The sequence below is a fragment of the Anabrus simplex genome, chromosome 1 (genome assembly GCF_040414725.1).
Source record: "Anabrus simplex isolate iqAnaSimp1 chromosome 1, ASM4041472v1, whole genome shotgun sequence".
NCBI lineage: Eukaryota > Metazoa > Arthropoda > Insecta > Orthoptera > Tettigoniidae > Anabrus > Anabrus simplex.
In genome coordinates, this window is record NC_090265.1 from 1,085,960,107 (window position 1) to 1,085,984,943 (window position 24,837).

At 38.6% G+C, this 24,837-nt stretch overlaps 1 protein-coding gene across 1 annotated transcript in view; it reads right to left on the reverse strand.

The window, feature by feature from the left end:
• The window catches only part of LOC136876336 (zinc finger protein 32-like), a gene marked incomplete at its 5' end in the record, with an annotated part of 148,172 nt that overhangs the window by 115,435 nt on the left and 7,900 nt on the right, over positions 1-24,837 (reverse strand). The window contains one exon of the mRNA XM_068225304.1: positions 1,553-1,727. Coding sequence (XP_068081405.1) covers positions 1,553-1,727 — 175 coding nt within the window. The remainder of the gene's footprint in view (positions 1-1,552; positions 1,728-24,837) is intronic.

Sequence of the window (24,837 nt, forward strand, 5' to 3'; positions counted from 1 at the left end):
AGGCATCCGCATCTTTCAACTGTGGTGCATATGTTGAAAACCCTTGTTGGTTGAAACTCGCATCTTCAAGTTTCAACTCAAGATGATCGAAGTGTTGTCGCATTCAAGATGATGGTCAAAGTCATTCTCTCACACATGACAGAGTTTAACCTCCAAATAATGCATGGTCAAAGAGTGTGACCAGAAAACAATGTTTAATAATCCACTTGTCTGAAATATAACCCTTCAGCTAACATTTGGTTTTGGTGTGCAAAAATGCACTGATATTTTTATAGACCCCAGTGCAAATGTTCTTATATTTGTTACCTGGTGTATTTCATACCTTTTAATACACTGTTGTTACATAACAAGCCCCAATGAAAAGGTTTTCGTATTTGTTCTCTTGGATTTTGCACACCTTTTAACACTCTCATCTCATCTTCTGAAACTGCACATAGCTCACATCTTTCACTGTACCCATACATACACAAAGGTAAAATGCATGCATGTTGGAAAAAAAACATATCGAGTGTTTACATATCTGTGATGGATAGTTTTTATTCGTGTATCCAACAGTACGTTTTCTCGTTTAACACATTTTCATTCCTTGTCCCCTTCAGAAACATCCTAATGAGGTTTTTTTGAAAAAACTAATCTCCTAAATCAGTCATCCACTCTGCACCATATTTTGAAGTGTTTCACATTCTTACTTAATTTCAGTACATGGCATTGAAATTATTGTTTACTTGCACCTTTATTCCTTGGCATTGAAATTATCGTTTACTTGCGCCTTTATTTCAAACAAGTTAGCTACTGCTATTGGCCATGTTTATTTACACATTTCTTAGAAGAAACATGTTCTCTTTTATTTCTAATTGTGTCTATAGAACACCAGACGACGAGTATTACAAATCGATACCAGTTTTGAGTTTGAATGTCAATGAGAGAACTTGCTAGTGCACATAGCGATAAAACCAAAGATGATTGATCGCATTCAATATAATCACTGGAGTGCATAAATATTGATAACAGAAAATATAGTGCATGCTTAATCGCTCGTAATAATGGATGCATCATGATAGGCTTCTCACTATAAACGGAGGGTAATACACAGTTCAACATTAGGAATATCAAAGGGGTAGAAAAAATCTGTCATTACAACGGAATTCTTGCTATAGCGGCCTTTTACTGTATTACTCTTTAAAGCATCTTCTGCATCCTAAGTAAGTCAATCTTCTCTATATAGTTTTTTCTTTACTATATTGCCTGTGTTCTGCTACTAACAAGTTTATTACTAAGTGATATGGAGGCACGGTATAAAAATACACTTTCAACCAAGGATAATAGAAAGAATTCATGGCAACACTTGCGTCCAACTCATGAATTATGGGAGTAACAGGAAAATAACCTTAAAAGAATGAAATCCATTAACAATTTCTGGGGTTACATAAATGCCTGATCTGCCAACTTATTCAAATAACCACTAGGCTTACTGTAATGCAAGATCAGCTCTCAGTACACAATAATCTAGGAATATGTGAAACAATACTATTTTTTTAAAAAAAGTACTTACAATGTGTGTAGAACATGACAAGTATTGACTGCCCAGTCTTCAGAACTGCATCGAATGTGGCATCAGTAAGTCGCGTTACATGCTCAGCACCTTCTAAATCTGCCCATGAATCTACAACTTCTGGAGGAGGACCCGCCTTCTGAGGATCCTGCATGAAGTTTATGAAGTCTGCTTCCTGGAAAAATTAGGAACAGTAAACATAATCAACTTTCTCAAAACAAGAATAATTTTTATTTAAATATCACTGCAATTAATATAATTTATCAGTCCAATGCTCCTGTGCAAGTAACTGGACCAGAAAAATGTTACAAAGGTATATACGTTGACCTTTTCCTTTTAATGAGCCTTATTCTACAGTCTATAGATTACAGTGCAAGACCAGAATTTAATAGACTGCCAAGTGACTCAGATATGCTCCAGCTGATATACTGTATTCTATGTACAAAAACATCCTATATGATTGGAATCATTAGTCAAAGGTTACCAAAATGAGAGTCTTATTTTGTGGAATTGTTAATGACTGTCTGGTATCAATATGGATTCCTCCATGGATAGGCAGAAGAGTATCGGCTCTTTGAAGAGTGGAAAAATTTCCATTCGGAACTTGATGTGATATTGGCATGTAGAAGATCTCTGGTGACAAGTTTGATGTTTACCTAACAGAATTAATAAAAACTCAGCCATGGATCACCCAAGACAGAATGGGTTTCTCTGTCATCCGGCAGAGCAAACAAAATGTCAAAATTGACATGTAGGCAAACAAAATGGCATCAAATCAAAATGCCTGAAATGGTAGCCAATGATGATGTTTGTATCCAAGTATCCTCAAATGCTGAAAGTGCTCCAGTATGTAGTAGTCACAGTAACTTTATCATTAACTGTAATGAGGTCTTCAAGTCTAGCTTCACGAGAGCAGTTTGGACAGTGAACATTGCTCACCATCTTGAATTGTTCCTCAGTCACTTCAGCATTCTACATATAACTCCATATCTTCAGTGTAGTCTTAGTTCTTGAAAATACAGTTCTTATCCTGTTAAGGGCCTTCCAGACAGGCCAAGGCTGTGAAGTATGTACTGGAGTTCCTTCTCTTGGCTAATTCCAGTCTGATAGAGTGGAGTGTTGCTACCCGATTAATAATAATAATAATAATAATAATAATAATAATAATAATAATAATAATAATGGCGTATGGCTTTTAGTGCCGGGAGTGTCTGAGGACAAGTTCGGCTCGCCAGGTGCAGGTCTTTTGATTTGACGCCCGTATGCGTCGTGATGAGGACGAAATGATAACAAAGACAACACATACACCCAGCCCCCGTGCCAGCGAAATTAACCAATGATGGTTAAGATTCCCGACCCTGCCGGGAATCGAACCCGGGACCCCTGTACCAAAAGGCCAGCACGCTAACCATTTAGCCATGGAGCCGGACGCTACCAGATTGTTTCCTCAGAACATTTGTTGTGGCTGTAATTATTAATGAAACTCCTCTGTGACCCAAGATGATGATGATGATGATGATGATGATGATGATGATGATGTACTATTTCATGGCTAGGATGTGACCATCGTCCACTTCTTGTCTGAGTTTCTCAGTTTCAAGTCCTGCTTGTCAGGGTGGACATGGAGCTAGGCTACACGTTGATGTATTCACAAAGACTCACACAAAATACTGTCACTCGCATACACGGATTTTATTTACAGTTTGCTTGTTGTTTAAAGGGGCCTAAATCAAGGTCATCGGCCAATTTTATTTACAATTATTTATAGGTTTTACATTAACCACACAAATCAACAAAACTACCGTTTTTACCAACTGCCTATCCCAAAGAACATGAAGGCTGCAACCTTGAAACAGTTGACTGCTAACTGCTTACATTAGCATGTCAGCCTAAACACAACACGAGTTCGCAAGTACAACTCCTGTTAAACCATAACTCCTCTCCACCAACAAGACCGCTTCCTTATATATGTTGCCTGGCCAGGCTTCTAGACGGATATGTCACAACATATCTTCTAGTAAATTCTAGAGTGCTTAATACATAATTACAATTGGAAGGAAGATTCTACATAGTTCTCGTCTTACCTAGTGTTATTCTGGATATTACAATGTGTTGCACAATACTGTAGTGGATTACACATCATATATAAAGGTAATAATGAATTATATACTGTTAATTAAAGTTCTTACATTAACTAAACATATAAATATACAGCACATGTTTCATGACATAACCTCACAAACACAGCGATCATCCACCTATGTAAATAATAATAATTCTAAATACTAATAAGTATACGTAAACACTTCATAGCCATGCATCATTCAAAGCAGTGTCCGATTTCCTGGAACAGGCAGAGCTGCTCCACACAGGACAAGCATACTTGGCTATACAGAAAGAATGTTCCAAGGCTGTTGTTCGTAAGGTTGCTCGATGTGCTCTTCAGCTTCAATCTGTTAGGTTTGTGATTTGGAGCACAATCATGTAGATGGAAAAGTGTAACCCATATTTTGCTAGTCATCATTCCCCCACAGCTCCTGCCTTCTCCATTGTTGCCTCTCCTTCCACTACTCCTCTTCAGTAATTACATTCCATTCCAGTCTTCTTTTTCTTATACTGTTCTTAACAAGAGTCTATCCATCTTGCTCTGGACCTCCCTCTTGCCCTCTTTCCCTATATCTTAGCTTCCAACACTTGTTTTGTTATCCTTCCCTCCTTCATCCTTATAACATATCCAAACCATCTCAATTTATTCTTCCCCATCCTATCACTCAGTTTTCCTACACCTATTTCTTTTCTGACCTCAACATTTCTTACTCTATCTCTCCTTGACTTACATATCATATTTCTCAGGAACATCTCACCAGCCTGAATTTTACTCTCATCTTGCTGCCAATGCCAAAGTCTCTGATGCGTACATTAATATAAGGGTATAATACATCGTGTATATTATCTCATTACATTTGATAGGAACTTCTCTGTTCCACATCAAGTTTCTTAGATTCTGGGGGAAAGTATTCCCTACTTGTACTCTTCTGCTTATCTCCTTATCCAACCTTGCATCTTGCATTATTTCACATTCCAACTATTTGAAGCATTCAACAACCTTAAGGTTTTGTCCTTTGATACTAACGATTCCTTTCTTCTTCTCTTTTCTCTTGTCATCACCACTGCTTTGCTCTTCTCCACACTGATTTTTATACCATATTTCTCAATATTGTCATTTAAGGCCTCTACTTAGGTTTGCATTCTGTACTGTAGACTACTCATATCACTATGTCATCAACAAACAACAATTTTATCATATCTCCTCTATATGCTGCCTTTGTTTCCTTTAGAATTTCGTCCATAATCAGTATAAACATAAGTGGAGACAATACACTTCCCTGTCTTAGTCCTGTTTGGTTTCTAAACCAATCTGTTTGGAGTGTGGACAAAACTGGAACTGTTTTTATACATTGCTTTCACTAATTCCCTTGACTGCTTTCCACATCATTTCTTTCCAGGGTTTCCCACACCTTTTCTTTATTAACACTATCATATGCTTTCACTAGAATCTATAAACGTGACCATATTAATGGTCTATACTGGTCCGCACTGTCGAATTGCCTACTTACAATGGCAATCTTACTGCACCAAAAAAACAGTAGATAATGAGTCAGTCTTGTCAATATTATTAAAAAACTATTTAATAAATATTACTTAATCGTACATGTTTCGAGAAAAGATCATTCTCTTCTTCAGTGAACTAATATTTCAATAATTCCAATGTCTTGATTAAAATGATAAAATAATTAGATGTTCAATTATTATCAAAACATTACTTAAACAATTGAAATATAACTAGAAAGGAGACTATATAGAGTGGCTAGCATGTATGCTACAGTGCTCCGGGTGGTGCCAAGCCAAGATAGTGACGCCATACTTTAGGCGTCCTCTGTATAAATTCGTCTGCTTACAGTGCTGATTCCTGCCCGTGGTTCTCCTGCTAAGGTAGTTGGAATTAAATTTCCATTACTGAACTGAATGTCAGCACTCCAGAAGCATTTGTGAGCTCAAGATGCGATTAAATAAACGGTTCTTCTCAGAACCAATTTTGACAGTTATTTCGGTGAATATCAAAGGCATTTCAGTGTCTAAAGAATAACTACTACACGAACGATGTCCTTTGCATACAAGAAATCCATAGAGATACTCAGCAGAGATGACCATGTATACCTGGTATGCAATTACTGGTAGAAATTCCACATGCTTCATACAGAAGTGCTATTTTTGTCAAACCAGGAATCCAAGTCAAGAGTGCCCATTGTACTCATGAGAATAACATTGAAAGAGAAATTCTCTTTTGTTCCACCTAACAACTTTGATTCAAGGAAAATATTTGAAGTAAGAGATTTTAACAGCCACAGTCATGCTTGGGGATACACACAAGGATGAAAATGGTGAAGCTGTTCTATCATGGGCTGAAACTAACTCTCTCTCCTTCATTCATGATAGTAAATCACCTTCTTCCTTCAATAGTGGAAGGTAGCAATGATGGTGCAACCCTGCAATGCAACAAATCAGTGTGTTCTATCCCCATTACACAGCAGAGACCGATAACGTGTCAACTTTTTCCCATCATAAGACCCCAAGAAACTGGTTTCAGAAGAAGGTATAACTTCAAGGAGGCAGACTGGCTGAAATTCTCTGAAATGTTGGATGGAAAAGTTCAAACAATCATGCCTGTACCTGATAGTTATGATCAATTTGTTGAGCTTGTGACAATCTGTTCTCGAGTTATGTATTCCAAGAAGTTGCAAGACGACCTATCTTCAGGGTGTGACTTCAGAAACAGTTACACTGCTCGAGGAGTATTATTCATGATATGATGAAAATCCATTTAGTGAGGAAACATCCCACACAGCTAGATCCGTCCTCTCCTCAATCTCTGAGGTAAAGAAGAAACAGTGGGAAAAATTGATGGCAGAATGCAATATGAGCAGGAGCAGCCAAGAGGCTTGGAGACCTCTAAGATGACTGAATAATGAGCCTTCCCAGGCAAATATGTATGCGAATGTTCGAGCTGATCAAATTGCCCGTCAACTGCTAGAAAATGGGCAACCACCTCCTACAACCAAGTTCAGTAGGAAGAAATTTGAGAGACAACCCGACCAAGAAACTACTACTTTGCTACAACTTTTTACACAGGATGAGTTAGATCTCGCCCTGACTAAATGTCAAAATGGGAAGGCTGCAGGCCTTGATGATATAAGAGTTGAGCAGACTAAGAACTTTGGGCCAATAACTAAGTGTTGGTTGCTAGATCTGATGAACAACTGTGTCCAGTCTTGTGAGATTCCTAAACTTTGGAGGAAAGCTAAACTTATAGCTATTCGTAAGCTAGGAAAGGATAAGGATGATTCTAGATGTTATCATTCTATCTCTCTCCTCTGTCATTTGTATGATGTTCTTGAAAGGCTCATTCTAAACAAAATAACAGAGAAGCTAGAGGCAGTCTACATACCATAACAGGCTGGATTCAGATCAGGGAAGAGTTGCATGTCTCAGGTGTTGAAACTAACACAGCACATAGAAGATGGTTTTGGAAGGAAAGAGATTACAGGAGCTGTATTTATTGACCTAACAGCAGCTTATGATACAGTAAATCACAGTCTACTTCTTATGAAATTGTATAATGCTACCAAAGATTATCAACTAACTTGCTTCAAAAGGAATATCCTTGAAAATAGAAGATTCCTTGTAGAATTTCAAGGACAAAAAAACAGATGGAGATCACAGAGGAATGGATTACCCCAGGGTACTGTGCTTGCTCCAGCGCTGTTCAACGTTTATACAAACGATCAACCATTACCTGAGGGAACGCAGAGTTTCATCTATGCAGATGACAGTGCAATACTTGCCCAAGCTCATTATTTTGAAAATGTTGAACAGACACTTACTAAGGCATTGACAGAATTGTCTGACTATTATAGGGAGAACTACCTGAGATCAAATCCTAGTAAAACTCAGACTTGGGAAGAAATTACACTAGAACACTGCACAAATCCCATATATCTAGGAATCACCCTCGATCGTGCTCTGACTTACAGGAGGCATTCCCTGGATACCAAACAAAAAGTTTCAGCCAGAAACAATATTATAAGGAAATTAACAGGCACAACATGGGTGCCTAACCCTACCACTGTAAGAACATCATCTCTTGCACTCTGTTACTCTGCCAGGGAATATGCAAGTCCAGTGTGGTTTCGATCTAGTCATGTCAAATTAGTAGATGTTGCTCTTAACGATACTTGTTGGATCATCACCGGGTGCTTAAAGCCCACCCCGCTTGACAAGCTTTATTGCCTTGCTGGTATCGCACCTTCTAACATCGATACAGAGGTAGCGGCAAAACGTGAGACGTACAAGGTGCAAACTTCTCAAGCACATCCTTTACATGGATATCAACCAGAAACCTCATGACTAAAATCAAGGAACAGCTTCCTCAGAACAAGAGAGGCTCTTATCGGGACACAACAGCATTCCCGAACTGATCTCTGGAGTGCAAGGTTTAACAGGCGTGAGGGATGGGTCACACCCTGTGAAAAACTTCCCACTGGATACACAGAGAAATGGACCACATGGAGGTCGCTCAATAGATTACGTTCAGGTGTTACGAAATGCAGGAATGACTTGGTGAAGTGGAGTTTCCATACGGAGTCGCTGCTATGCGAGTGTGGTGAGGTGCGGACATCCTCCCACCTGCACCAGTGTAGTCAGTGTCCGGCATTGTGTACCCTGGAGGACCTGATTAGTGCTACACCAAATGCAATCGATGTTGCTAACTTCTGGGCAGGAAAAGTGTAAACAAATGTTATATTATATCATGTACATATTATGCATTATTATTACCAGTTAACTTCAATCATTGTAAGTGCTTCTGACACGAATACTAATAAGTGCATTACTTTTATCAGATCAGATCGAATAAAATAACTGCATTAATTAGGTTGCATGTGTGCATAGTATACCTGCAAAAACCGCAGAAAGAACACAGAGGATATATCGTATTTCAGATAAATTTTTTAGCAAAGTATACAGTTTTTGGTGATTAGCAGAGTTATGTTGCATGTGTTTGTAACAAAATCCAGCATACGAACAGTATGCCTACTTTTTCTTATCTTGTAGGCTCCCTCTCAAAAATAAGGAAGTGACGAAACAGTAAAAAGTGATAATCCGACGTGCCTAGCAGTGTGGCTCAGACGGGAGAGTATTGGCTTTCTGAACCCAAGTTGACAGGCTCGATCCTGACTCAGTCCAGTGGCATTTCAAGGTACTCAAACATGTCAGTCTTGTGTCGGTAGATTTACGGCACGTAAACCAACACATTCAGAACAAATTTCTGGCACCTAGGTGTCCAAAAACCAAAAAGGTGCAGCAACGTATTCTTTACTTCAAAGTTTTAATTAGTCATGTGCATAAACAAATTACGTTGTGTTAGTAGATTTCATTGGTGCATTTTAATTTGTGTTAGTTTAACTGAGGTGAAATATTTTGTCCCATATAATGTCATTGGTTACAAGTAGTGTTTTATATTTATGCTGTTGAACTTTTAATTATCTGAAGTGAAGAAAATACATGAATTTTGTTGTGTTTTACCGTATTTTGGTGTACTGGGTTCCCATGTATTTTGACGTGCGGGCATTTTACTAATAGGTCGTCGCTGGAAACTGATGTAATAAAACAATGTACTGAAATATTCCAGAATAAAATAAGCATTAATATAATTATAGTAATGATAAAACAATACAGTACTGTAGTGAAGACATTTCATATCCCTTTAATAATAATAATAATAATAATAATAATAATAATAATAATAATAATAATAATAATAATTTCTTGGATAAACATTTAAAGTAAATTATTTTAAAATAGGACAGTCCTCCTTGTGTTATGATGTCAAATCCCATATTTACCTGAATAATTGAATTCCATGTTTTTGGAGGAAGATCCTAGTAGTGGCGATTCTTTCTAATTTCCTTGTGTCGCACCAACTCAGACACGTCTTATGGCTACAGCGGGATAAGACAGGGCTATAGCCACATAGGAAATTGCTGTGGCCTTAATTAACTTACAGCAGCCTGAGCAGTTGCTTCATATGAAAATGGGAAACCATGGGAAGCCATCCATCAGGGCTGTCAACAGTGAGGTTCAAACCCACTATCTCTAGAATGCAAAGCTAACACGTGTCAAACCGCGTAGCTAAATCGCTTGTTGGCAGTCGTGATGTAGGACTGGAAGCCTTCATATTACTCCGTATCGTTATCAGAGGTGATGAGGTGACTAGGAAATTCAGAACTTTGTAGATGTTGTACTGGATGTCAAGCATCTTGTTCAATTCATATTTATCTTCAAAATGCTGTGAACCCAAGAAAATACGTTCCATAGAAAATGATGTAATAATGTTATCGGTTTACCGTCTTAACCAGGCTAAAGATTCATTCACTCTCTGCATTATTATGTGATGTGGTAACGTTTTTAAATTATTATTTTTTAAACAATTTGCTTTACGTCGCTCTGACACAGATAGGTCTTATGGTGACGATGGGATAGGAAAGGGCTAGGAGTGGGAAGAAAGTGGCTGTGGCCTTAATTAAGGTACAGCGCCAACATTTGCCAGGTGTGAAAGTGAGAAAACCGGGCGAGTTGGCCGTGCGCGTAGAGGCGCGCGGCTGTGAAGCTTGCATCCGGGAGATAGTAGGTTCGAATCCCACTATCGGCAGCCCTGAAAATGGTTTTCCGTGGTTTCCCATTTTCACACCAGGCAAATGCTGGGGCTGTACCTTAATTAAGGCCACGGCCGCTTCCTTCCAACTCCTAGTCCTTTCCTATCCCATCGTCGCCATAAGACCTATCTGCGTCGGTGCGACGTAAAGCCCATAGCAAAAAAAGAAAGTGAGAAACCATGGAAAACTATCTTCAGGGCAGCCGACAGTGGGGTTCGAACCCACTTTATCCTGAATGCAAGCTCATAGCTGCACGCTCCCAACCGCATGGCCAACTTGCTCGGTATAGTAAGAACAGACAGCATGAATCTAGAGGTCAAGTCATATTTATGATGTCCATCAGCTCCACAGATATTAAAAAATTGTGCCCATTTTGAATCATTTGTAGCTTGGTTACTTACAATACTACATAAGTCATCTATCTGAAAAGCCATAAACTGGCTTTAGAGTTCATTCATAGCATCATCTCTCACGTAATTTTCTCTTTTATACAAAATAACAGGAAACTTCTCCGAAGAGAAATTAACAGGAATAAACTGTGCTTCTTCAATGGCATCATGTTTAGCAATCTGTGCATATTTTAGCACATCATTGTTACGAGGGAACTTGTATGTATGCAAAGGCTGAACAGAAATAGTTTGACTGACGAAAAAAACAGAGATTTGCCTTCATCCTTTTGATTCTTCAACAAGTTTGAGGTTTGAATCCCAACAACCAATTCTTCATCATCCTTCTGATTCCAGATTGGGTTATACCGGACATCAAGCAATACAGACCATTTAACTACTCTAGGCTTGACAAACTAGATGAGCATCTGTTTCAACAAACCCAACATTAATTCAAACAATACATGGATATATAGGGAAGCACTCTGAAGGACTGTATTGATCTTATCAAATGATGCGACAGTCATAAGTAAAGACATACAAAATGCCTCGTTTAGGCACAGCCACAGTCATGCTTGGGGATACACACGAGGATGAAAATGGTGAAGCTGTTCTATCATGCGCCGTCAGATAGCTCCTCAATTCTAATCACATAGGCTGAGTGGACCTCGAAACAGCCCTCGGATCCAGGTAAAAATCCCTGACCTGGCCGGGAACTGAACCCGGGGCCTTCGGGTAAGAGGCAGGCCCCTACACCATGGGACCAGCTAACAGTCACATAACATCCAAAATTTGATTCCCCACCTATGATGATATTTCTTAGGGAGGTACTGTGTGAGAGAAGAATGACACATTGTTCCAGTGAGCGAATCATACTGAGATGTTGGTGAGGGCTATAATGTTGACGGAATACATGGTTTACAAGCTCTACAATGGGATCAAATCTGGCACATGGATCATAGTCCTGATGGCCCTGGGAAACAATGTATTATTGTCCACCAGATGGAAATTTTAAAATTAACTGGAATCTGTTTCTGGAAAACATTTTCCCAAACCCTGGAATGTTCCTGGAATTTTTAACCTACAAAAATATAGTAGGCGTACAAGTTATTCCCATTTCAAGAATAACTGCTACAAATGCCTTAATTTCTGCAGTGACAGGTCAAAGGAAAAAAACAAATAGCTTTTTTTATGAGATGTAGTGGGATTCACAGAAAGAACATGTCATTCTTTTAACTGAAGATGGAGAGAAGGAATCACAAACTTTCTTCATTTGTTTATCACCAGATGTACTTTGTCCTGCTTTGGGAGCAATAGAAACACACCAACAGGCAGAAATGTTTGATCCGTTCCTCCTAACAATTTTGATACAAGGAAAACATCTGTAGTAGTAGATTTTAACAGGAACAAAAGAGAATTTCTCTGAGGTGATCACACAATTACGAAGCTCCAAGGTTATGATCTCAATGTTATTCTCATGAGTACAATGGGCACTCTTGACTTGGATTCCTGGTTTGACAAAAATAGCACTTCTATATGAAGCATGTGGAATTTCTACCAGTAATTGCATACCAGGTATACATGGTCGTCTCTGCTGAGTATCCCTATGGATTTCTTGTATGCAAAGGACATCACACTTCTGTTCATGGCATAATTCGTGTAGTAGTTATTCTTTAGACACTGAAATGCCTTTGATATTCACCGAAATAACTGTCAAAATTGGTTCTGCGAAGAACTGTTTATTTAATCGCATCTTGAGCTCACAAATGCTTCTGGAGTGCCGACATTCAGTTCAGTAATGGAAATTTAATTCCAACTACCTTAGCAGGGGAACCACGGGCAGGAATCAGCACTGTAAGTAGATGAATTTATACAGAGGACGCCTAAAGTATGGCATCACTATTTTGGCTTGGCACCACGCAGAGCACTGTAGCATACATGCTAGCCACTCTATATAGTCTCCTTTCTAGTTATATTTCAATTGTTTAAGTAATGTTTTGATAATAATTGTACATCTAATTATTTTATCATTTTAATCAAGACATTGGAATTATTGAAATATTAGTTCACTGAAGAAGAGAATGATCTTTTCTCGAAACATGTACGATTAAGTAATATTTATTAAATAGTTTTTTAATAGTATTGACAAGACTGACTCATTATCTACTGTTTTTTTGGTGCAGTAAGATTGCCATTGTAAGTAGGCAATTCGACAGTGCGGACCAGTATAGACCATTAATACGGTCACGTTTATAGATTCTAGTGAAAGCATATGATAGTCTTAATAAAGAAAAGGTTTGGGAAACCCTGGAAAGAAATGATGTGGAAAGCAGTCAAGGGAATTAGTGAAAGCAATGTATAAAAACAGTTCCAGTTATGTCCACACTTCAAAGTGGAGAGAACAGATTGGTTTAGAAACCAAACAGGACTAAGACAGGAAAGTGTATTTTCACAACTTATGTTTATACTGATTATGGACGAAATCCTAAAGGAAACAAAGGCAGCATATAGAGGAGATATGATAAAATTGTTGTTTCTTGATGACATAGTGATCTGGGGAGTCAACAGTACAGAATGCAAACAATCAAAATGTACAGAGAATGTACAGAGATCCAAATTTGAATTTTAAATTTTTTTAAATTGCATGAACAAATGTAATTTTTTCACTGGGCACTATGAATTATTTTTTGATGTTAATATAATGAGTGTAGAGAGAGATCACTACATCAAAGAACACCATCACCAGATTTTTCCCATATTCTCATTTTTCCATCAGTAATCTCATGGTAAATATAGGATCTATTGTTGACCTGCTCTTTCAAAAGCCATACTGCTCTCCTTTTAAATTCCTCTCCACCCTTCCTCTCATCCTCCTTTCTAGTATTCTCTCCAACAGTTTGGCTACTTGTGACAACAGTGTAGGGCAGGCCTTTCCAACTCAAGCACTTAGTGCTGGGAAGTGCCAGCACTGCACTCTGCAGCACCCTTCCCCTCCTTCCCCACCTACCCCACACAGTGGTCGGTGCATGTGTGCGTAAGAGACAGTACATTCATTCTCATACTCTCTCTGTGTGTGTCATTCTCAGGAGAATCTATTTGTAGAACAGACAGTGGAGTAGTTGGTTTCTCCTTCGTTAAAACTTTTGTTTAATCCTTCATGGGTGGATTCATATTTTGTTGTCAATACCAAAGGGAAAACTCAATGTTTAATATGCCACGTCATTTTAAGCATAAAGTCTTCAACCATTCTACGACACTACCACAATAAACTTGTTTCATGACATTGTTAGCACAGCAGGAACTGAACGAACTGCTATGTTAAAATTGGAATTGTCAAGTTCTTCAGTGATATGTAATAACTTACTCATTAGGAATTGTTTTACATGCATTTTAAGGAATTTGTTTTTGGGTTTGTATTATTAAGAACTGTTTAGAATTTGATTTAGATGTGCTGCAAAGAAAACAAAGATAATTATTTTATTTCCCTGACGCACTGATACTTGAACACAACACTTTAGAAGGTGCATTTCGAGCAAGTTATATTGTTGCTCTGAAAATTGCAAAAAGTGGGTGACCCTTTACTGATGGTGGATTTGTAAAAGAATGTTTAATAGAGTGCTCGGAAGTATAGTGTCCATGTGCTGTGGCCCAATTTGAGGTAATAAGCTTGTCAAAACAAACTATCTCTCAACGTGTACAAGAACTAGGTGCCGACCTGAAAGAGCAATTGCGGAACAAATGCGGCACTTTCGAGAAGTACTCAATTGCTCTCGATGAGACTGCTGACAAAAGTGACACGGCATAGCTATCTATTTTTGCCAGGGGAGTCAAAAAAGATTCACTATAAGTGAAGACTACTGGACATCACTCCCGTCAAAGATACTACCACCGGTGCAGATATATTTACAGCTGTTGAAGACGCAATGAGCGATATGGGCTTATCACTCGAAAATTTGTGTAGTGTCACTACTGACGGAGCACCAGCGATGTCATTTATTGGGCAAGGTTTTGCAGGCCGTATCAGAGGTGCGCGGTGCTGGGTTACCTCCAATATTACCGGTATATTGGGTTTTACATCAAGAACAATTACGCCAAAAAAACTTTCTCAACTTTAAATCTGTTATGGATACTCTGTCAAAATGTGTAAATTTCTGCAGAAAGCAAGGTTTGAAATATCGGCAGTTCAAAGAATTTTTTTAAAGATCTAAAGGCAGAATGAAGTGACATTCCCTTTTATTGTATTGTGCACTGGTTAAGTTGCGCAAAAGTGCTAGCAACCTTCTTTGCAATAATTGAAAAATTGCTCTGTTCATGGAAATGAAAGGTTCTCCACAACCAGCTTTGCGGAATAAAAAAGGGATAGCTGACCTCACTTTCTTGGCAGACATAAAGTCTTATTTGAATGATTTAAATATTTCATTGCAAGGGAGAAACAAACTGATTAGCACCATGTGTGATAGAATTAAGGCTTTCAAAATGCAGAGTTTGTTATTGAAAACTTAGCTTGAAGCCAGAAATTTTGACAATTTTCCTTCAATAAAATCATTACATTTGTCTACTTATGAAAATCTTGGAGAATATCAGATGTCATTACAGATTTAGCACGTGAATTCAATGCCTGATTTAAAGAAATGAATTAGGTATATGGCACCTCAACTTGAAATATTTATGACCTCGTTTTCAGCTCGTCCTGAAAAATCACCATCATATTTCCAAACAGAGCGGATAAAAATACAGTGTGATGCAATCCTAAAGGAGAGGTACTACCAGTCCAGCGGTGATTTAATTTCCTTAAAGTATTCATCCACAATAATTTCCCAGACTTCAAGCACTTGCCTTAAAATTTACGTCAATGTTCAGTACAATAATGCATGTGAATAGATATTTTCAATTCTGTATTTAAATAAAGGGAGAACTAGGACTTCTGTCTGATGCTGACTTAGAGGCTGTACTTAGAATTTCTCCAACCAAATCAATTGTACTCAATATTGGTAAATTAGTTGCTGCAAAACGATGTCAACAGTCGACTTAAACGCTAAGTGTACATTAAAGCAAACGCAATGTATGTACAGAATAAATAGTGTGTTCACAGAATTGTCATAATTAATATTGTTTTCATAAGCTGCGTGCTGACTTAATGACCTGTGGTTCTGCCTCTACCATTTCACCTCATTTCCCCACCACCTCACTGGTGCTACAGCACAGCATCGGAGCTGCTTCTAGTGCCGGCCGGGGCCATGGGAGCACGTCAGTTGGAATCATTTGGTGTGGGGGAATGTCAGAAGGTACTGGACAGCGTAACCTTTTTTAAATTTTTTATGGAATAGGGAAAAAATCATGTAATGAATTTTATAGGCTTCTATATTCTTATATTAACACACTCACTTGAATATATTAAATCATAATTAAAAACACGGACAATATTAACCCTTTATAAGGCACTCAATAAAAGACTTTATTCTCTAACTAACTATATTTACAGGCTCTACATGTACTAAATAATACAATTTGACAGAAAAAACAATCCAGTGCTCAGGAGGTCAGTAATAAGACGGGAATATACTTTCCACCGCCTGCTGTCTGCCATTCAGAAGTGGGAACATAACATTTCCCATGGCCCACCTACGGACACAATTTCAGTTCAGTTAGTTCACTTTTTATTCAGCAAAAATATTTTGGACACCTATGTGGGCAATGGCAAGCATATTCCCACATAAAATGAAAGAAATTTATATCTCAGAACTCTTCAATTGGTAAAAGTAAATAACCTCACAACAAATGAGAAAAATGCACAGTAAACAAAGAAAATTCATGTAAATAGTATATAGACTTATAAAACGTTGATTTCTTACCGTATTCTCACTACATAAATCTTGTTCACAACAGGCGTTGCGCTGGCACAATATCGCTCTTCAGATGTTTTCCAAAGAAGCTAAAGATTCCAAGGAGATCAGAATAGTTCCACAGGTATTCCCAAAAGTGCAGCACACATCAATACATGGGAAATAAACTCCCATTGCCCAGAAATGACCAAAAAAGCAAGGTGGGAAAATAATTCCCACCGCCTTATAAAGGGTTAACAAATTACGAGGTCATTACACTCGTGTATGTTTAAAAAATGGAGTGTGGTGTCGGGCGGTAAATCTTTTTTATGAAAAGAGATTTTTCACATTAAAAATACAAACAAAATAACGTTTAGCCATTCTGCAAATATCACGCTTGTAAAATAATGCTGCTTCCTCCAGATCTGCACAGTTTTCATGAGTCCATACTCTACAAACACTACACTGAATCCAATCTTCATTGAAGCTCTCTCCACAAATGATGCAATTAGCTTTTCCAAATTTTCCTACATTGTCATCAGTGAACGCAAGGGTTCTTCCTGCAGTTTTTAAGGACATTTTGGTGACTTTGCCCTCTTGTTCCGACAAACAAACTCGTTTCTCCTCCAGTTGGTGTTTATATGGGGTGGAAGTCAAGACTATGCTCTGCTGACAATGCTGTTTCCTTGTATCTAATATCTCCTTTGCAGTGCTGAGAAGGAGCGAGATTTTCTCCAGTAGCACCTGGGATGTAGAAAGCCTGCTGTTGATCTCTTTAACTTGCAGTGGTAGGGATGGCTGTATACCAGATGATGCTGCTCATCTTGAAGTTGATGGAAAATCTTGATTTGAGGGTACAAGCAAACTCTGAGGCAGTGGAGAAGAAGGTTCTACAACAGAAGCCATTGGTGGTTCTGGAAGGATAATTGAAAATCCAGGTCCGTGAAAATGTTACGGTTGAAGGGGTACATTCCTGTACAAGCAAAAACAGACTGACCAACCTCTATTTGGTACACTCTGATAAACACAAAGTTCTCAAGTCCAGCAATATCCCTAAGACTTATTTTCATTTTGTGATATTTTCTCAGGCAGGCCTCATTGTAGGCATTTTTGAAGGGCTTCATAACCACTCTGTCAAGTAGCTGCAATCTGTATGTCATGTGGGGCGGTAAGCTCAGTATACAGACAGGATTCTTCTTTGCATACATAATGATGTCAAATTCTTAGAGGTGGCTTGCATGGGTAGGTGCCTTGCGTAGACAAGCACCTAGGTAGGATATGTTGTGACCGCACCGCCGGAAGCTGCGTTACTTACTCTCAAGATGAGGACGACTTAAAAATGTCTCTGTCAAAGTTAGGAAGAAAATTACTTCTTACTGAGAATTCTAATTTGAAGAATGAACTATTCTACCTGCGTTCTTTTTGTTGGGTTCATGAAGTAAATGAGTCTAGATCTGTGAATGGGGTGTTTAATCTTCTCTACAAACTGTTACAGAATCATCCAGACAAATTTCATGAATATTTACAAATGACTACAGAAACATTCGATATTCTGCTGACTAAAATTCAAGAAACACTGCAAAAGCAGAACACCAACTATAGGAATGCATATCACCCGAGGAACGACTTGTCGTCACTTCGAGGTAAGTAAAAGACCAAGGTATTCTTTCATTTTTAAAACATACTTTACATTACATACTTTAATTTTCATTTAAAGATAAAAGGCACACAAGTCAAAGATCAAGTTATTTGAAGTTTTGCACGCAAGTTACCATTGAATTTGAAAATTCGTTTTGGTCCTTTCAAATACAGAGGTTCGAGTGGTGTAAGAGTCAGAAAACCCTGTGAATCATGGTTTAGATAGCAGAATTGTGTTAGGATGAAACTGAGACTGGAAATTGCGAATCAGCCTGTGAATCACTAACTAACAAGGGCTCAAATAGCTGTTGACTATGATTGGCTGAGTTGTGTGGAGATACCATCAGTCAAAGAGGCTGAGAATGGTTTCCTTCCTGGGATCCGAGTTCTTCCAAAACTTTTTTAATCTTGTGTCGAAGTCTGAGTTTAGGAACTGGAGGAATTGTAGCCATATACGGCAACAGACTTTCAAAAAACAGCCAGTCATCATTATCGTCCCTTACACTGTCTCTTTGAAGTAGCTAATTTTTTTCTTTCTATTTCCAATATCTGCTCAGCCCTCTCGGTGTTGGTATATTTCGCAGTTCGATTTTTCTTCCTCGCTGATTCAATGACACCTGAATTCGAGTCTGAGGTTAGTGGTGGGGATTGAAGTTGTGATATGCTCAACTAGGTTGAAATTGAAAAGTTCTCGCTATCAATGTCGTCGTCTAGTGTCAAACTCGAGCCCCCTGTCATAGGTTTCGGTAGTTCTTGCTCCTCTTTAATAAGCCCTCACATTCTTCCACCCTCTTTTGAGATACTTGACTGAAACAACAAAATAACAATAAATAGCAGAAATATTCGGCAACGTAGATATGTAAAAAAATAATACTATCCTAAATGTCTGACTCGTTGGCTGAATGGTCAGCATACTGGCCTTTGGTTCAGAGGATGCCGGGTTCGATTCCCGGCCGGGTCAGGATTTTAACCTTCATTGGTTAATTCCAATAGCTCAGGGGCTGGGTGTTTGTGCTGTCCCAAACATCCTGCAACTCACACACCACACATAACACTATCCTCCACCACACACAATTACCTACACATGGCAGATGCCGCTCACCCTCATCAGAGGGTCTGCCTCATAAGGGCTGCACCAGGCTAAAAATAGTCACACAAAATTATAACTATCCTAAATGTACTTCTTACTAATTTAGTTCAAATTTTGAAATCCAAGCTTTAAATATAATAGTTTTACTTATATTTTTAATACCATACAATATACCGTATGAACATTTCTTTTTTCTTTTCAGGCTTTTGGCCACTGAGGAATCATTTCGATCTATTGCTCTACATTTTCGTCTAGACCAGACTACAGTTTCAGAGATTGTGCGACAAACTTGCCACGCAATTTGGAGCTTGTTAAAAGATGAATATCTACCCTTTCCAACTACTGATCCATGGTATAGTATTGCTGACTCATTCTTCACAAAGTGGAACTTCCCAAATTACAATGGAGCGATAGACGGAAAGCACTTTAGAATATTTTGTCCATCTAAAAGTGTGAGTGCATATTACAGTTACAAACAATACTTTTCAATTCTCCTTCGTCCGACTCGTTGGCTGAATGGTCAGCGTACTGGCCTTCTGTTCAGAGGGTCCCGGGTTCGATTCCCGGCCGGGTCGGGGATTTTAACCTTAATTGGTTAATTCCAGTGGCCCGGGGGCTGGGTGTTTGTGCTGTCCCCAACATCCCTGCAACTTACACACCACACATAACACTATCCTCCACCACAATAACACGCAGTTACCTACACATGGCAGATGCCGCCCACCCTCATCGGAGGGTCTGCCTTACAAGGGCTGCACTCGGCTAGAAATAGGCGCATCTGATTACACTAAAAGGCACCAAAGCGATTCTGGACACTTTAAAAGTAGTTCATTGTTTCAAATGTTAGAAAAAGGTGGCCTCAATGTCTCACCAGAGACACGAATATTAAAATCCCATTTGCACTGGTCGGTGATGCTGATTATCCACTCTTACATCATTTGATGCAACCATTTGGACAGAAAAATACTGAAGAAAGAAAAAGTATCTACAACTATCGCCTCTCCAGAGCTCGCAAAAGTGTTGAGTGCTGCTTTGGTATAAGGGAAGCAAAATGGAGAATTCTGCATAAGCATATCAAAACAAAGAGGAATACTGCTATAGAAATTGTCAAATCAATATGTGTTCTCCACAATTTTGTGATGACACAGTTCACTCAAGAGAGACAGAACAATTTTCAGCATGAAATGGTTTTAGGTAAGCCTAATCCCTGCAGACAAAGAGCACATTACAGATTTAAAGACAATGTGATACAAACTAGAAACATTTTGACAGATTTTTTCAACGGAAATGGAGCTGTACTGTGGCAGAGAGATTATGCTTTACCTGAAAGCATTATCCAATGCTACAATGGCTGCATATAATTTCAAACAAACATGTGTTTAGAGAAACATTCATCAATATCACAAATGAAAAATTACAATAAATAAATACAGGATTGATTTGTACTTACCATCTTTCCCGACTTCCTTCGCTACCTCTTCCCAAAACTTTTTAAGGACAATGGCATTTTTGTGTAGCTTGGGTGATGAGTTCCAAAAGACTTCTCTTTTAAGCACTGCTGATACAAATAATTCATCCATTTTCCACTCAAAAGTGAACAAATGTATGTTAAAAGAAGCTAAAGTACAAAGATAAGTTCACATTTCTACCTGGATAGAAGCGTGGGATAACAGCCCAGTCTGTTCGCTAGGATACATGCCTAGCGACTACCCAGGGAGCCAAGTTAAGCCAGAGGCTCAGTGCGGCCCCTTTCGTTCGTTCTCGGGAGTTTGTTTGCTTGGATGAATCATCCTAGCAACTATCCACGATCTACACAATTAGAAATAGGAATGGACTTCCACCTATCAATACTTATTTATTGCACTTATTATGCTATTGTACTGGAGATAGTGTTTTATATAAACTAATTTTAAGACCTAAAGCATATCATTATAGACATACAATTGCACTGTCACACATAGTGACATACACGCCAGTTCCCATTTTGACATGCCCCATTTGGACGTGACCAAGTATTTGTTATCATACGGCATTCCCCAGACAATGTAATCTTAATAATAGCTTCATGATCTGTATGTGAATGCATTGTTCAGCTGAAGATGACCCTATGTAGGGTGTCAAAACCAGTACTGTAGCACAATAAGTGCAATAAATGTATTGATAGGTGGAAGTCCTTTCCTATTTCTAATTGTGCAGTTCGTCAATACGGATATGAAGATCATAGATGTCCATCATCTAGGCACTAAGCAAGCCAACTCTGGTGCTAGGGGTTTTACGTCGCACCGACACGGATAGGTCTTATGGCGACGATGGGATAGGAAAGGCCTAGGAGTTGGAAGGAAGCGGCCGTGGCCTTAATTAAGGTACAGCCCCAGCATTTGCCTGGTGTGAAAATGGGAAACCACGGAAAACCATTTTCAGGGCTGCCGATAGTGGGATTCGAACCTACTATCTCCCGGATGCAAGCTAACAGCCGCGCGCCTCTACGCGCACGGCCAACTCGCCCGGTCAACTCTGGTGCAGACGCAGCCTTAAGGCTAGCATGTCCGTCCACAATCAACAAAACAGGATATTGTTCTGAAAGATTTGCCCTCTCAACCACAGTCTGCATCCATTTCAGGAAGCCTTCCATTTGGTTGTCCATCAAAAATGCTACCTACCGGTGCATCCTTTTTCAAATCATTGTCTACACTTTCCCTTGGGAAGACAAATAGTGGAGGAATGAACTGATCTCCAGAGGCACTGATTGAAAGTAAAACAGTGACATTCTTTACCCTTTCTACAGACATAAGTTTTCCTACCTGTTTCTTACCCCTAACTGACAAAAACCTTTCATTGATTTGTATGCACACAAGACACTGCAGTCTCATCAGCATTGAACATTCTTGATGAACTAAACAAATATTTTGTCATAAGATCATTTAATTTATCATAAACTTTGTCCCCTTGCTCCTTGTTGAAGCCTACTGCTCGCTGCAAGCTGGTAGACTCAGCCATCGTCAGTCTACGATCCTGATGCCTCTATCATAATAAAAATCTTTTCCTGCTATCATTTTAGTTTTACTAAACCTATGTTCAACTTTCAATTCCTCAGCAAACTGATACAAAATTTTCAAAAATTTGGTTTTGTTGAGTGGCATGAGCTGACTGTCTAGAATCTTTATCTGTTCATCTGAGAATGTTCTCTGATAAGTCTTACTGTTCGCCATACACACTTTCATTGGAATCTCTTTGCCAGCACCAAGAGCTTTAATTCTATCATGTAACGTGCTTTTTGGAACAGAGAAACATTAACTGACCTCTCTAATATTCATTTTATTGTCCCTGACACTATTTATGGCTAATATCATATTGCCTTCTTTCTATTGTCCACTTTCTTCCCCATGTTTACCTAAAACGCAGGATAGTACAATCAGTAGCCTGGACGGAACTGCAACCTATGATGTCCGATGTCCGATATTGCACACCAGTTTTGTGTCCAATGGTGCCCAAATGATTCCCTTAAGAAACAACAGGAACTGAATAAGAACGCTTGAAAAGAAATGGATTCTAAACCCATGACATTACAAAGTAAGGAATACTGTTTCTAAATTTCTCAGGTGCTGATATACTCAAAATCATATTTCACATTTGAATTTTTCTGTCAGCTCCATTGTCTCACAACTGATACTGTGACAGTGTGGTTGACATGAAGCTCAGACTGATGACTGTGAGGAGAAACAGTTCTGAAGTCAGAAAAACGTGAGAAATCCTTACTTATCGACCTACCTATGCATGTTCAGGGTGCCGATGGTGGGATTGGAACCATCCATTCTCCCCAAACTATGGACAGAAAGTACATTGTCCAGTGCTCAAATGCACTGTGTTACTCTGGGCATCTAAGTTCATCTAAAAAGTAGTTACTGAATGTTCTCATTAATAATAAGCTTGTTCCGCGTTCAAAATAAGGAATTGTAAATTAGCCAACTCCATTCATTCTTCGGTGTAGATACTGATACAGAACATTCAAACATAATCTGGTTGAGTTGCCCATAGTCTGGCTGGGCTCCCGATCTTAGTAATCCCTACTAAGTCTCAAACTGTTGGCGTAATCCACATTTATATGATCATGTATGAAGAGGGATCAGAGCATCCGTTCTAGCTGTCCGCTTAAGGTAAATAAATAGCATCCCATTACACAGGAATAGATAGTGTTGGTGTGGGAGTAAAGTGAAAGTACGTTCAGCCATAATATTTTAGTGTTGACATAGGTTAGGAGTCAGAATTACGAGACAGGGAAGAAAATAAGTAGCGACTACTGAGGAGGACTGGCAGAAGGGCACTACTTTTTCACAAATTTACATTCTCACAAGTAAACAAATGCATACGTACTCTGTTTTCCCTAATCGGATCGTTATATTTGTTAATCGATTGGCGATGGGAAAAATCCAGTTGAGTCACCATACTCCTATATTCTATGCATGAATTAATATGCTGAGAGGAACTTTCATGATTTTTCCTTTTTATTTTTTATTTCAAGTGTTTGATATCTGTTACTGCAGCTTTCATCCAAGTCAAGTCCAAATAACACGCACGGAAAACAGAAAAACGATTTATTTGATGATGATGATTATTATTATTATTATTATTATTATTATTATTATTATTATTATTATTATTATTATTATTATTATTATTATTATTATTATTATTATTATTGTTGTTGTTTAGAGGACCTAACATCTAGGTCATCGGCCCCTAATGGTACGAGATGAAACGAAATGTAATAATAAATACAATTTTAAAATTCCCACTGACTAGATGTTAATAGGTGTTGAAGAAAATGATTATGAAGTTAAAGTAATCAGTGGCTATAACTAGCAATGCTAAATTTTTAGGGAATTTTCACTGTAATGGTAGACCCTCTTGCCTGCCATCAGTCATGATCAAGCTGGGGATTTTTCATTATAAAGGCAGACAATCAGGTATAAAATTATTTTAAAAGTAGCTGATGTACCCGCGCTTTGCTACGGAATTCTACATTGTATACAGAATTCTAAGTTAGGTAGTGTACACGTTGTGAGTAGGATTGTATTAAATTGCATAGCTTTTTACGTTACTCTAGAGACGAGACGGGGAAGTCACCAAACGTATTTTCTTATGTGAAGACTGGGTTAGGGAATTTTCACTGTAATGGTAGGCTCTCTTGCCTACCATCAGTCACGATCTAGTTGGGAATTTTTAATTATAACGGCAGACTCTCACTCTCCACCTGCCTTTTTACATCCTCATAAAGACTGTCTTAGTGGTTTTCCCAACTGAAATCAACATAGGTTATTACAATGACACCATTGGGAATGTCGCGATTACAAGCAATGCTATCATATGAAATACTCGACTAAATGAAAAACCACACATTTTCTCACTTTTAATGAACGGTACCAAGCTACCGATCTAACTGTCCAAAGTTCCAGAGCTGGAATGACCAGGCCGCAGATAGCCGTGAGCAGTGAACACTCCACTGCTATTATTCCGTTGAGTGTGGACGCTGCTCATTCCAATCAGCGTCTCAGAGAATGCGTCGAATGATTGGAATACT